Source organism: Taudactylus pleione, unplaced genomic scaffold (assembly GCF_031769625.1).
Source record: "Taudactylus pleione unplaced genomic scaffold, aTauple2 ptg000292l, whole genome shotgun sequence".
Lineage (NCBI taxonomy): Eukaryota > Metazoa > Chordata > Amphibia > Anura > Myobatrachidae > Taudactylus > Taudactylus pleione.
The window spans coordinates 410,611-423,368 of record NW_028284694.1 but is presented as its reverse complement, the minus strand read 5'-3'; the positions used below and the strand labels follow the sequence as shown (position 1 = coordinate 423,368).

The 12,758-nt window shown below is 42.4% G+C and overlaps 1 protein-coding gene across 3 annotated transcripts in view; it reads right to left on the bottom strand.

Annotated features, from left to right (window-relative positions):
• Positions 1-1,563: 1,563 nt before the first annotated feature.
• Positions 1,564-12,758, bottom strand: part of ZFYVE27 (zinc finger FYVE-type containing 27) — a 97,921-nt gene continuing 86,726 nt past the window's right edge. For all 3 annotated transcript variants that reach the window (XM_088482749.1, XM_088482747.1, XM_088482748.1), the window contains 3 exons: positions 10,088-10,134; positions 8,307-8,388; positions 1,564-7,828 (listed from right to left, as the gene is read on the bottom strand). In XM_088482749.1, coding sequence (XP_088338875.1) covers positions 7,764-7,828; positions 8,307-8,388; positions 10,088-10,134 — 194 coding nt within the window. In that variant the 3' untranslated portion in view covers positions 1,564-7,763. The remainder of the gene's footprint in view (positions 7,829-8,306; positions 8,389-10,087; positions 10,135-12,758) is intronic.

Genomic DNA, 12,758 nt, shown 5'->3' with positions numbered 1-12,758 from the left:
CGGTAGGGTCTCGCTGCCGCAAGCCCTGGAGTGATTTTGGCTCTATCAGAGCCAAAATCACTCCCACTGACATCACTAGTGATGTCAGTGGGGCCGGCTTCAGATGGTAGGCGTTCCATGGGAACGCCTCCGTCTGGCAGCCACGCCCCCGGCACGCCCACCAAAGGGGGCGTGCTGTCAATCAACATCAATAGCACGCCCCCTTTGGTGCGAGACCCAGCGCGACGGAAAGCCCGTCGCTATCTGGGTCTCGCGCATGCGCATGACGGAGCTCCCTCCGTTGTGCGCATGCGCAGTGGGGCAACATCGACCCGCTTACGAGAGTCCTGCGCTCGCGAGCGGGTCTGAATGACCCCCAGTGTTCCAACCGTATCTTCTGAACCTCACGACCACCACTGCACCGCTTATAGGTATACAGATAATAGTGCAATGCTGGCTAACCATAATTAGTGATGATTGCCGCTCATTGAATAGGGCCTAAATTGGGATCTGACATGAGCAGGTCTTAGGTCTGTATATGTTTAATTAATTTAATTAAAATATACTTGTTTAGAAGGCTGGGTTTATTTTGTCTACACTTATGTCAACATGATTAGAATGTCGACTTAACAGTGTGTCGCAGACTTTCCTGATAGCAAATCTCCACGGCTCTGGTGAAGTATTCCGGCGTCCAGGTGATGGCGACTTCTGGTTGTGATGGGGCGGTGAGCAATGCTAACCCTTCAACATGAATTGCGTCACTGTGAATTTCACTTCACTGTGATAGTGGGTGGCTGGGTGGCCCCAGCACCCGGGAGACTTGTCCATCTTTCCGGGTTACTGGAAAACCTCCTGGCTGTTCCTGGAGGGTAGGTAAGTATTCCAATCCTTCCCCTAGAGCCTAACCCTCCGCTCCCTGTCAAATGTCAGCATTGTGAACATGTCGATGTTTTGCAGATGTTCACATTTCAACAATATCCACATAGAACGGTCGATATTATGATTGCCGACACTTTGAATGTCAACATGGTGACTGCATCCCAATATAACTTTGAAAGCCCTGAAAGGTGGTAAGAATTGCATTTAACACCCAGGGCCACATTTATCAATGAGTGATAGTCTTGTTATCATTCGTTACTAATCTTAAAGGATGCTCCAACCAATCAGCTCCTAACTGTCATTTTTCAAACACTTGACAGTTAGGAGCTGATTGGTTTCAATACCATTTAGTAACTAACTTCTCATAACAAGAATATCCCTTGTGGATAAAAGAGGCCCTCAGAAAGAGGAATTTTAATGTTCAATTTGTATATGTAGAAAAACAGGGATAGATTCAGCAAATGTGCACCTATCATGGCAATGGATGATTGAAAACACATCTAAATGCATATTAAGTCCTTAATAAACACCACGCAGATCAGGTTGAAGTACTCATGTTTCAACATGCAATAAATACATCGCGAAAGCCTGCGAGTACGTAGAGAGGAGTTTTGTGTGTCGCGATTATACACACCTATCCGAGAGGAGTTTCAGTGATCGACTCAAAACTGCCATGGGCGAAACGCGTAAGGAGAGAAACACCAGTTACTTTTATATATATAATTTATTCATTATTTGTACATATTCCCAATGAGAGCGGGGCAGTATAGAAATAACAAAATGTGCAGTTAACTCATCAGGAAAAACAAAACAAAGACATAATTCTAGAAATCTTGAAAAAAAAAAAAACATGGGTTACGTCTTGTTAGGCTAACATCAGACAGGGCAATATTACAGTGACAGGCAGATGGGAATGAATGGAGCATAGAAAACAAGTGTCTTATATTACAGTATATGCTCTACAACCCCTACTTGTGAAATGCGTTTATGTTGGAGCAAATGAACGAAGTGTAGAATCTCCTCCAGCTTACAAAAAAAGACAGACAGACGGAACAAAATACTTACATATCCCACAAGTGTACCTTACATCTTAGTCAACACAATAGAAAACCGGGCGAGGTCCAGTTAATGTATCAATTAGCGAAAATGAACACACTATGCGGTAAATAATAGCCTGCGAGTTACAGGAACCCGTGAGATTATGGAGATTTAGCTGCACTCATTTATAAGGCAGCACCAACCTGGTTTTGCCTTTTACATTCCTGCCGTTTGAAATCTAGGGGCTAAATCGCAGAAATCTCGCAGCTGCCTGCAACTTGCAGGCTATTACATTCAACCCTACCTGTTTACTGCTTGTGCTTTCTTTAACATTAAACAAGGAAAAATGATATGAAGACACCACTTGTATCCGGTGTTTCAGTTTACATTAGTGACTCCATTTACTGATTTTTTTGGGATCTATTATTAGTATTGGGAACAGCTGTAGTTAGCTCTAGTGCCACTAGTGCTCAGAAAGGTTAGGTTTCACCCAGATGCTGGAAATTGGGCACATTTTCAAAAGCTGGCAGCCCCCCCAAAAGAGCTACCACAATTACCTGCGATGGGCAAGTTCACCCTCTCTGCCTAGTGTAGGGAGTTTTGTCACCAGTGGCCACACCCATTCCACAGTCCACTACGGTGATGTCATCACTGGTAAGAACTAAACTCTGACCAAATTTGAAGACAGATATGAGTCATATCGCTGCCATTTATCTCGCTGTCACGGCAGGTGAAGAGGAGCACAACAGCACTGCACATAAACCGTATTATCGACTCATTTCGACTTTTTTTTTTAACTTGCATTGTTACTGTGTTTGGATGTTGAAATGTCCAAGCACTGGCAAATTAAGTCAGGGGAAGTGGAACACGGTGCTCCGCCATGGCCATGGTTCCGGCACAGACAAAGGGAGTCCCACAGGGACATGTAATGAGTGGGAAATTCATTTTTAAAACCACTTTGGTGTCCAATGGGAAGTGTCTGTAAATGGCCATCTTGCCAAAGCCGTTTTACGAAAGCAATAACCAAGTGAATTGTGTTGAGAATAGTGAATGCTTCTGTACATGGTCTATAATTACTCATGTACATGTTAAAGTGTACAAAACCCCTCCCACAGTGGAAGCCGCCATCTTGCAAGCTGATCCAATGTTCACAAGACCGCATAGATGTAACTAGTAGTGAGTACATAGGCTGCCTTCTTATCTGTGGGCCGATTCAGAGATGGACGCAGTTCTGAGTTTTATGCAGTTGAGCTAAGTTTTGATACTGTGCATGCGTGAAAAGCTTGGGAATCCTTAACTGTCCACACAGCACCGATGTTTACGCAGTTGAGCAATGTTTGGCAACTGTGCATGTGAAAAAAGTCCAGCAATCCCTTACAGTGCACATGCGGACCTAAATGTCTTATGCCGTTTGCAATTGCATATGAGTTTGCGATCCCTGGGCGTATCAGGGTGGAGATGGGTGGCGACCTAAATTAATTGCAAAAAGGGGCTGTTTTATGGGCGTGTTATAGGCCTGTGTGAGAGCGCTGCTGAGTTTCCAATCGCAAATAAAACATCCTGAGACCATTCATGTGTGGGGTTGCTTCTCAGCCAAGGGAGTGAGCTCACTCACAATTTTGCCTAAGAACACAGCCATGAATAAAAAATGTTACCAAAACATACTCCAAGAGCAACTTCTCCCAACAGTTTGGCGAAGAACAATGCCTTTTCCAGAATGATGGAGCACCTTGCCATAAGGCAAAAGTGATAACTTAGTGACTCGGGGAACAAAACATCATAACTTTGGGTCCATGGCCAGGAAACTCCCCAGACCTTAATCCCATTGAGAACTCGTGGTCAATCCTCAAGAGGCGGGTGGACAAACAAAAACCCACAAATTCTGACAAACTCCAAGCATTGATTAGGCAAGAATGGGCGGCCATCAGTCAGTATGTGGCCCAGAAGTTGATTGACAGCATGCCAGGGCGAATTGCAGAGGTCTTGAATAAGAATGGTCAACACTAAAAATATTGACTCTTTGGATAAACTTAATATAATTGTCAATAAAAGCCTTTGACACTTATGAAATGCTGTAATTTTACTTCAGTATACCATAGTAACATCTGACAAAAAGTTCTAAAAACACTGAAGCAGCAAACTTTGTGAAAACCAATACTTGTGTCATTCTCAAAACTTTTGGCCATGGCTGTACTGTGTGCACATGACAGAAGCATGGCAATTCATCTGGTCAGTACTTAAACATCTTTTATTTAATTATTTGCCAACACATGAAAATCCTGGAAACACGACCTGATTAAGTGGTGCTGGGAAGTGGTGTGTGTGAGAACTCTTGACTTAGAACAAAAACATTTTCAGATAAACACCCCCCTCCCTTTCTCCTTTCACAAAAATTGCCACTGCCATACAAATATAAAATCTGAAGACAAGACATGGATTTACCCCGTCATTTCTGTGAGTAATGCCCGTTTCTCGGTAGACATAAAACGTTAACAAAAACAGTCAGTACTGACATACAGTAATAAAAATATTTGGTTTCCACCAAAAAGGTACAGTATGATCCGCGCCATCTACTATACTGAAACTAAAATATTTTGCAATAAATATAATAAATAAGAAAACATCTATCAAATTCTTTTAAAAATGCTCACTAGGGACTGTTAGAACAAATATAACAAACAGAAAAAAAAAGCTCATACATAAACAGAAGAGAGAAGACTCGATCTTTGCGGAAAGTACATCTGACTCGCTGTATTATGAATGGGCAACTTTATAGGAACGCTTGTTGCAGGTTCCTGTTGAAACTATCCCCACCAAAAAAAAAAAAAGTTTAGTAGTAATAATAATAATAATAAAAAAAAAAAAAAAGTTTGCTCAAAAACACTCACTTATACGAATACAAGTTTTTGGACCATATACTATTCAAAGAAAAAAATACATAAGATACGAAAACTATTCTCACCAATGCAGGGGGCCACCAAAAAACCTTTAAAGGGCCACATCGACTGTCAACATTAGAAAACCAAAACACATTGCCATGAGACGATAAATAATCTCTGACCAAAACAGATTGCCTGCTTTGGGCAACTACTCCACTTTATCTCTCTCCAAGGCTTGCTACATCTCCCCTTTTATATTTTTCCAGGTGATCCAGCATTTTTGAGAAGCCTTGTAGGCGCTACTTAATTTTCATTCATTTAATTGGATTCAGAGTTGGACATGTAATAACAAGCACTTCCGCCTAAATTCTGGATAAGAGACAGCTAAGAACCTTAATCTAATGAGATCTCGCCCTCAAAGGGCTGCTTTACAGTGCAATTATGAACGATGGTTTTTTTCCTATAATATTTAATTTTTAAATCTAATTTCCAGAGAGCATGAGAGAGAGAGCAAACAGCGATTACAACACATTACTTTTCTTTATGTAAAGAGAGCCGTGCCAGATAATTAAACCCAATCTTATAAACTGACCCCTTTACTCCCGCGGCTCGTCTCAAAGCCTCGACACTTATTTCCGTAATGCGTTTACCTTTGTTGAATTAATAATTTCATGAGAAAGGCGCCTTTTTTCTCCCGATTATTAATAAGTGTAGCAGCAATAGGTAAATACTGGGACGATCAGGGGGGAAGACTATCGGGCGAGTTTGGTCTCTATGGTAGGTGTGGATGTATGGACTGCTCGTTAACTAACGCTCAATCTATTTTATTCAGCATAAATTAAATGAAGGAATCGGTCTAGCATAAAATCCATGAGAACAATCTGCTTAATGCTGATGCTGTTTGCATACATACATACAGCTTTGCAACCGCTGTGTTTATATATATTTTCTTGCGTATAGAAACAAACATACAGCATATATAATAAGCACACGGATGTACCTAATCTATGGCATGAACAAGGATTTCTTGTGTTCTTTGCGAAACCATTAATATCCAGTGTAGTACTTTGTGTACATTGGCCCTCATTCAGAGCCGCTCGCTAGCGGCAGTACGCTCGTTCCGAGCGATGTTCGCACATCTGCGCATGCGTACGGTTTTTAGTACGCATGCGCGAACCAGTCAGTGCGGCCGAAAATCGTTTGTACGCTATATAGCGAGTGCCTGCTATTTTGAGTGACAGAATGAGGCGTATGTGGGTGGTAACAGGGGAAGGTGCTTGTAAACGGGGGAGTGGAATTCGAACGCAGGCGTGCTTAAAGGTCAAAACGGGCGTTTTAAGGGAGAGCATAATTAATACAGCAGCGTCATTGACCACGTCACTTGGTTTTTTAAACTCAGAACTGCTCGCAAAATAGCGGTTGAAAAAACCAACCACAAGAATAGCGAGCAGTTCATACGCTGGTCAATGTACTCGATTAATCTAATAAATAGCGGACATGACGTATGGTGCGAGCGGCCAGGGGGCGTTTTTAACAAATAAACGAGCGTATGTTTTGCACGCTCGTTCAGACTTAGAGGTGTGAACAGACTGCAATTTGCGAACGGATCATTTGAATAGCCACCCCTTGTTTTTGAACGAACGACCGCAAATAGCGAACGGCTCTGAATCAGGCCCATTGTGCGTAAATATTCGTGTTGTATGCCTATATTTGGCACACACACACACACAGTCTTGTCAAGGCAAGCTAACACACCGACCAGTCATAGAGGGGAGTGTCATGGCATTTAATCTATACATTCGGGTCAAAAAAATTCTAACAATCCTAATTGTGTAATGAAGATAATGTAGTATTGTTTTTTGTTTTCTCCCAGCAACCATTGCACATAGCCCAATAACTGTTACTATTCCTTGCTTGAAGGTGATGATTTGGTGGTTATTAATTATAGCTGTAGAAGAAAAAAAACACATTGCGCAACATATATAAGACTGAGCGATAACATACAGTACATTGAAGGGAAAAAAAAAAAAAAAGATTGAATGGTTAAAAACTAGCAGAACCACAGTGTTTACGTGCCAGGAATTTCCACTTTCCTCTGCATTTTGAGAGAACGTATGAGATACATTGCAGCACTGGTGGGGATAGGCATGAGGATGTTGGGCGACAGCAATAAAAAAAAAAAAAAAAAAAAATGAGCTAGAGTCACCCTTTATAATGTCAATAAAAGTTGTATGTACAAAATAACACAAAAACAGTGTAATATCTTCCTGCATAGCAGAATCCAGACTAGTGAGAGCCTCTTGATAATTACAGGTCACAATCCGTGGCCGGTACAGCCGTTATACATCTAGAGAATTTCTGCATAACACCTACTGTCCGACGAGACTGTTCTGAGTGTGCAGACGAGGCCACAGTACGATACAGCACATTGTGCCCGGCTGTAGTCTCTAGCACTCCACTAGCTGCGGAAGTGAACTCGTCGCTAAACTCAGGAGCTGGACTTCATCATTGCCTCTGGCCAATACTGGCCTATGGCGACTATCAGTAATTCCCTTTTTCGGCGTCCAATGAATAATCCCGCCTGTCTAAGTCGATGTGCCACAAAGCCAGGTGTCCTCACTCCCCGGGGGTGTGCCACTAAAAACCGTAATGATTTTGTGATTTGTTTTTTTTCCTAGATTAACAAGTTGGTTTTTTCAAGTACTAAACTGTAATAATCTTAGGTCTATTTAAATTATTTTTTTTTCTTTGTCTTTTTTTTTTTTTTTAGAAAATGACTGCGAGTCCTGGGCATCTAGTATATACACCTATATAGATATACAGACTGTGTACAAAACATGGCATGTTACAGCTACGTATGATGCGGGGAGTTTGTGGGCTACTACACTCACAGATGTCATCTCTATAGTCTACAGTTATTTTTTTAAAACGGTCTCCGGATTGAGGAAATAGGTTGGGTTTGACGCTTCCCCAGAGAATTTTCCAGTCCTATTTGCTTAATGCCTGGTTGCAGGGTGCACAAACAAATACAGTTTCCCTCTGTGCATCTGGTGCTGGAATGAAATAAATATACGTATGTAGTGTTAGTATTGTATTTGCTATACTATGCACATCACAATGACAGCTTACACACAAACAGAAGATGGTAACACTGTTATAGTAATAGAAAGAGGGGTTTGTTTTCAAACAAAACCCACTCAGTGTTTTTTTTATCAGACGCTCCTGGTGTCTTAATGGGAAGCACATTTCAGGAGTCATACATCGAATATCTAATACACACTAGTTGCAGAGGAGGTTCAAGAGTAGAGGGGGGTGGGCATGTGCAGTTCTCCCCTCCCCAGTCTTGCCGGCTCAGGTGCCCTGTAGTGTGCATTTGCCTGTCTCCGGTAGAATGGCATGGTCACCATAGTGCCGGTGATTCTTGTAGTAGGCATGCACAGATTTTCAGAAACTTGCCGGCTGTGATTATGAAGACAGTAACAGAAGATGACTGCGTGCCGGAAACATAACCATACGGTTGGTAGTACCCACCTGTGGCGCCCATAACCGATTTCAGGACTTTATAAGAACAGCACCTGGAACAGAAGCTATTCCCGCAGTTACTGCAGCTTCTCTGTAATACAGAGAGATGGAAGAACCAAGGTCAGGGTCAACTTCAAATGACGACAGCGATATTAATTTCAGGTTGATGCATTCAATTAAAAAGTTACTGTAACAGTTATATAGTAGCGGGGATGGGGTTTGTCTCCCACAAATAACAGTGCTCACTTTTTTATACCATGTATATTTTCTTAATTTGCATTAACGGGCATTGCATAATGTCAACACTATAACGCTCCCCTTGCTACATAACTGGTAGTATAAAAAGGAAGAACTGCACCCATAGGCAACGAATGTACAGAAGACCATAATATATATAACAGGTCATAGATAGTACTAACTGAAACAATGGAATTATACAATCGAGTAGAACAGAAAAAAGGCAAAAGCCAATCCATCCAATTCTTTCATATCCATTGTAAGGACTGTACGAGGGGCATAACTACCATAGGTGCAGCTGCTATGGGGCGTAGAGCAGAGGGGGGCATCTTCCTTGTCAAAGGTGTATGTGTTATATAAATTTTTCACCATTGGTTGGTACATACTTTTGCTATGGGGCCTTCAAATACCTAGTTACGCCCCTGGACTGTGCCATACACAGCTCGTATACATATTACACTGTAGTGACATGCCATTATTATTATTATTTCTATGGGCGCTAAAATGGTTCCGGAGCGCGGAACGCAGACAGTCATCATAGAGTATTACATGGGTACAGATGTGTTCTCATACATCTTACTTCCTTGCAGGTTAAACAGCCCTTCTAGTCGTGATATGCCGTAGCGTGACTTGGTAGCGCTAAGCGTCTTTTCGTGTGACTTGCTACCTTCAAATGCTTCTTATTCACAAAGAGATGTGAATCCGACACACAAGCAGACTCTGCCGATTAGAATGATATGCGGCATGCCTATGTGCAACGGTGGGTGTATCTGCATGTGAAATGCTACGTTACATTGACACAGCAGCTGTAACACTGTAACGTAGCATTTCGCATGCAGATACACCGGCAGTCGCACACAGAACATATGCATGCCGCATATCATTCTAATCAGCAGAAGCTGCTTGTGTGTCCTATTTGTATCGCTTTGCAAATAAGACGCGTTTGAAGGTAAAAGTCGCAAAAAAATATGATCGGCGCAACAGAGTTTAACCCGGAGGTAAGATGTATGTGTACACATCTATATATTGTGACAAGATAGGTATACAGATGTGTCCACATACATGTAGCCTCCTCGCGTGTTAAACAGCCCTTCTACTCTGCAGCGCCGAGCATTGTTTCCTGCAGCTTTTTGCCTTAAAATGCGTCATATTCGAAAAGTGATGCGAATAGGATGCACGAGCAGCTTCTGCTGATTAAAAGGTTAACGGCATGCCTATTTTCTGTGTGCGACTGCATCTGCATGCAAAATGTTACATTACAGTGTGACAGCCGCTGACAGTGTAACACAGCATTTCGCATGCAGATATAACCGCAGTCACACACAGCATAGAGGCTGCTTGTGCCTCCGATTCACATCACTTTGAGAATAAGACGCAATTTAAAGGGAATAAGGTGCAGGAAAGGACGCACGGCGCTCACGCTTTATGCGTAACGCGACTTGTAGCGCACAGAGTATAGATGCATGTGGACACATCTACACAGACGATAACAAAAGAATTCTCTTTTAGCTCACAGTACAATAATGCATTCATTTAATAAAAATTAAACATACCCTCTTTTTCAGTACCGAAAAGGTTGCATTGCATCCATTACATGTACCTGGAAAATGAAAACAAAATACAGAAATAAGGTCAATGAAAGAGATAGGAAAAACGTTTGATACACCAATAAGGTGATGTACATATTCTATTTCACCATCAGCAGACAGACACATGGGATATGGGAATACCCATTAAACACATTTTAAGCCCTTTTGTCAATAATTCAGGGGCACAACAGTCCACAGTGCGGAGGTCCTGGGCGATGGGCGTAACTACCGTAAGTGCAAGTGGTGCAGCTGCTATGGGGCATTCAAGTACCTAGTTACGCCTCTGTTCTGGGCTACACTTGTGCTAGAATGGGAGACAATTATCAGAGAGGACTAACATTCTGATAGCACCCATTTGTGTGATGTCATGTGGACAGGCGAAACCAGCCGGAGCAGACGACTAAGTCTAAACGCTATATCAACACTTCCACCATTGGTCTAAGCATCGCAAGGGCTATAAGTCTGAAGATATGGCAAGAAATTTTTTTTTCCGTTTTTATTAAGAATATTGACAGCAAATAAACTAAAGATGACACATACAGTACATCTCCATATAAAACCAAAGGGAGATTACAGGGGACACAGAAAATGTCCCTAACAATAAATGAGAGCATATCGCCAATAACACACCACATTGCTAACCTCTTAACACACAGACATGGGTCTATGAAAATTGACATTAATAGTGCCGTTTGGTCAAGTGCTGGTACTAGGCAACCATGCCTATAGGTATTATATATGTACAATATACAACACAGAAAAAGTATATAAAAAATAAAAAGAAAGAAAAAGTAAAATAAAAAGCGAGATGGGGGCGATTCATAGGTAAAACTGGGAAGTAGGAGGGGAGCTAGTGAATGCTTAGGTTAATTGATCCTATGTAGAAAGAAGCAGACAGATATAGACTAGTGAGGTGTGCATAGAGTGGGGTAGTGTCCTTTTATTCCAGCCAATTTGGCCAAAATAAGCAAAATTCCAAGAATTGGCAGTTTAGGATAATGTGAGCTTATCCATAGATATCCACCATGGAAAAGCGCTTCTTAATCGTGGGATCCGGGGAATATCTTCAGTGAATCAGCACAGCCAATGTAAATATCTTCTATATTGGGCTACAGTCAACTCAACCAAGTTTAATAGCCAGAAACCAGGATTTTCTAGAACCTCACCCTAAATGATTTATAATTTATTTATTGGGGGGGTGTATAGTAATCACATCTTCCAAGAAAGAGGAAAGTTTAGGGTTTTGTCACCAGGTGTTTAAGCAGAGCGTCCCCACAGCCCTACTGAAGTCCCTGGGTAAATGTTAGAAAGGAGATTAGGGCAGCGACACCGTATAGTTTGCAGACTTCCTAAATAGGACTGAGCCATTTGAAACATGTCCATTGAACATTTAAGGCGGAGGGCCCTAAGTCTTGTTCCCAGTTATCAGTAAACTTCTGTAATGTGTGAAAGAGATTTTCTATGAGCAATTTATATAGATGTGGGTTGTACACATAATTTCAAAAGGTATGAGCTCTCTACTAGCTAACTTGTAAACTCCCAGCACAAGTGCTTCTGTGATACCCCTAAGAAATGGGATTATTACTTTGTGCTATGGACAGTGCATTACTGGGGTTTACACGTGGTGGCGCTGTAGAGAGCAGGGAAGACACTCGGGAAGGGGGACGTTTTCATTCTCTGACAAGCACAGAAGTGTTGCACATAGGCGGGTGTGAGTGTGGCTCAGGATCATCCATGAGGACACTGCATCTGGCGCGAAGAGGACAGGAGAAAGTAACAACGCCAAGGTGGAGCCATAGCCACTGCTATGGGAGCACCAAGCGTTTAAGCTGAGTCCTGGTGTTTGGAAGAGATATACGGTGTCCAGTCCAGCAGGGCAGTGCTGTGACCGCCAAGGGTCCATGGAAGCTAACAGGATACCTGTTAGAGATGAGTGTGCATCTGCACTGTCTCCTCTCTGCAATACCCTCCGGGCACTAGGACTCAGAGCCAGCCGGAGCCACAACCTCTGACCCTGTAACGTCACTGCGCATGCGCAGTCTATGGTTTCGCCACTGTGTAGAGTGCCACAGTACTGTGCAGATGCAGAGTCCTTTGCTGCTCAGGTGAAACAACACTAGTAACCTGCCTATAGTCATTACTGTGACCACCGCTGTGTATACTTCATACTTTGTGTATACTGTACCAGTAGTGGATAGATCCCCTTCCATAGATGTACCCTGACGTCATCAGTTACTGTCCAATGTCATTCCTTACAAAGAGGGAGAATATAAACCCGTGGCAAGCGAAGCAAGCCACTGTGCCCGAAGCGTGGTGGGCGAAACGAGCCCGCGAGGGGACAAGTTTCTTCTTTTGGTGGACTTTATGGGCATGGAACCGCACTTCTGCCCCCACTCACGTCACTTCCAGGTACATCTATTGAAGGGCATCTATACACAACCATACTGTACCGCCGGTGTTACAAATAAACCTGCAAGTCTGGATAAGGATCTCTGTGTGGAATAACCTCAATTTCACATTCCACTAACACCTATCGCAACCACCCAGATCATACCAATCGGTTATATCAATACTACCAAGATTTAAGAGAAATGCCCCAAATTAAGTCTATACATCATCTTTAAAGAGGCAGGGG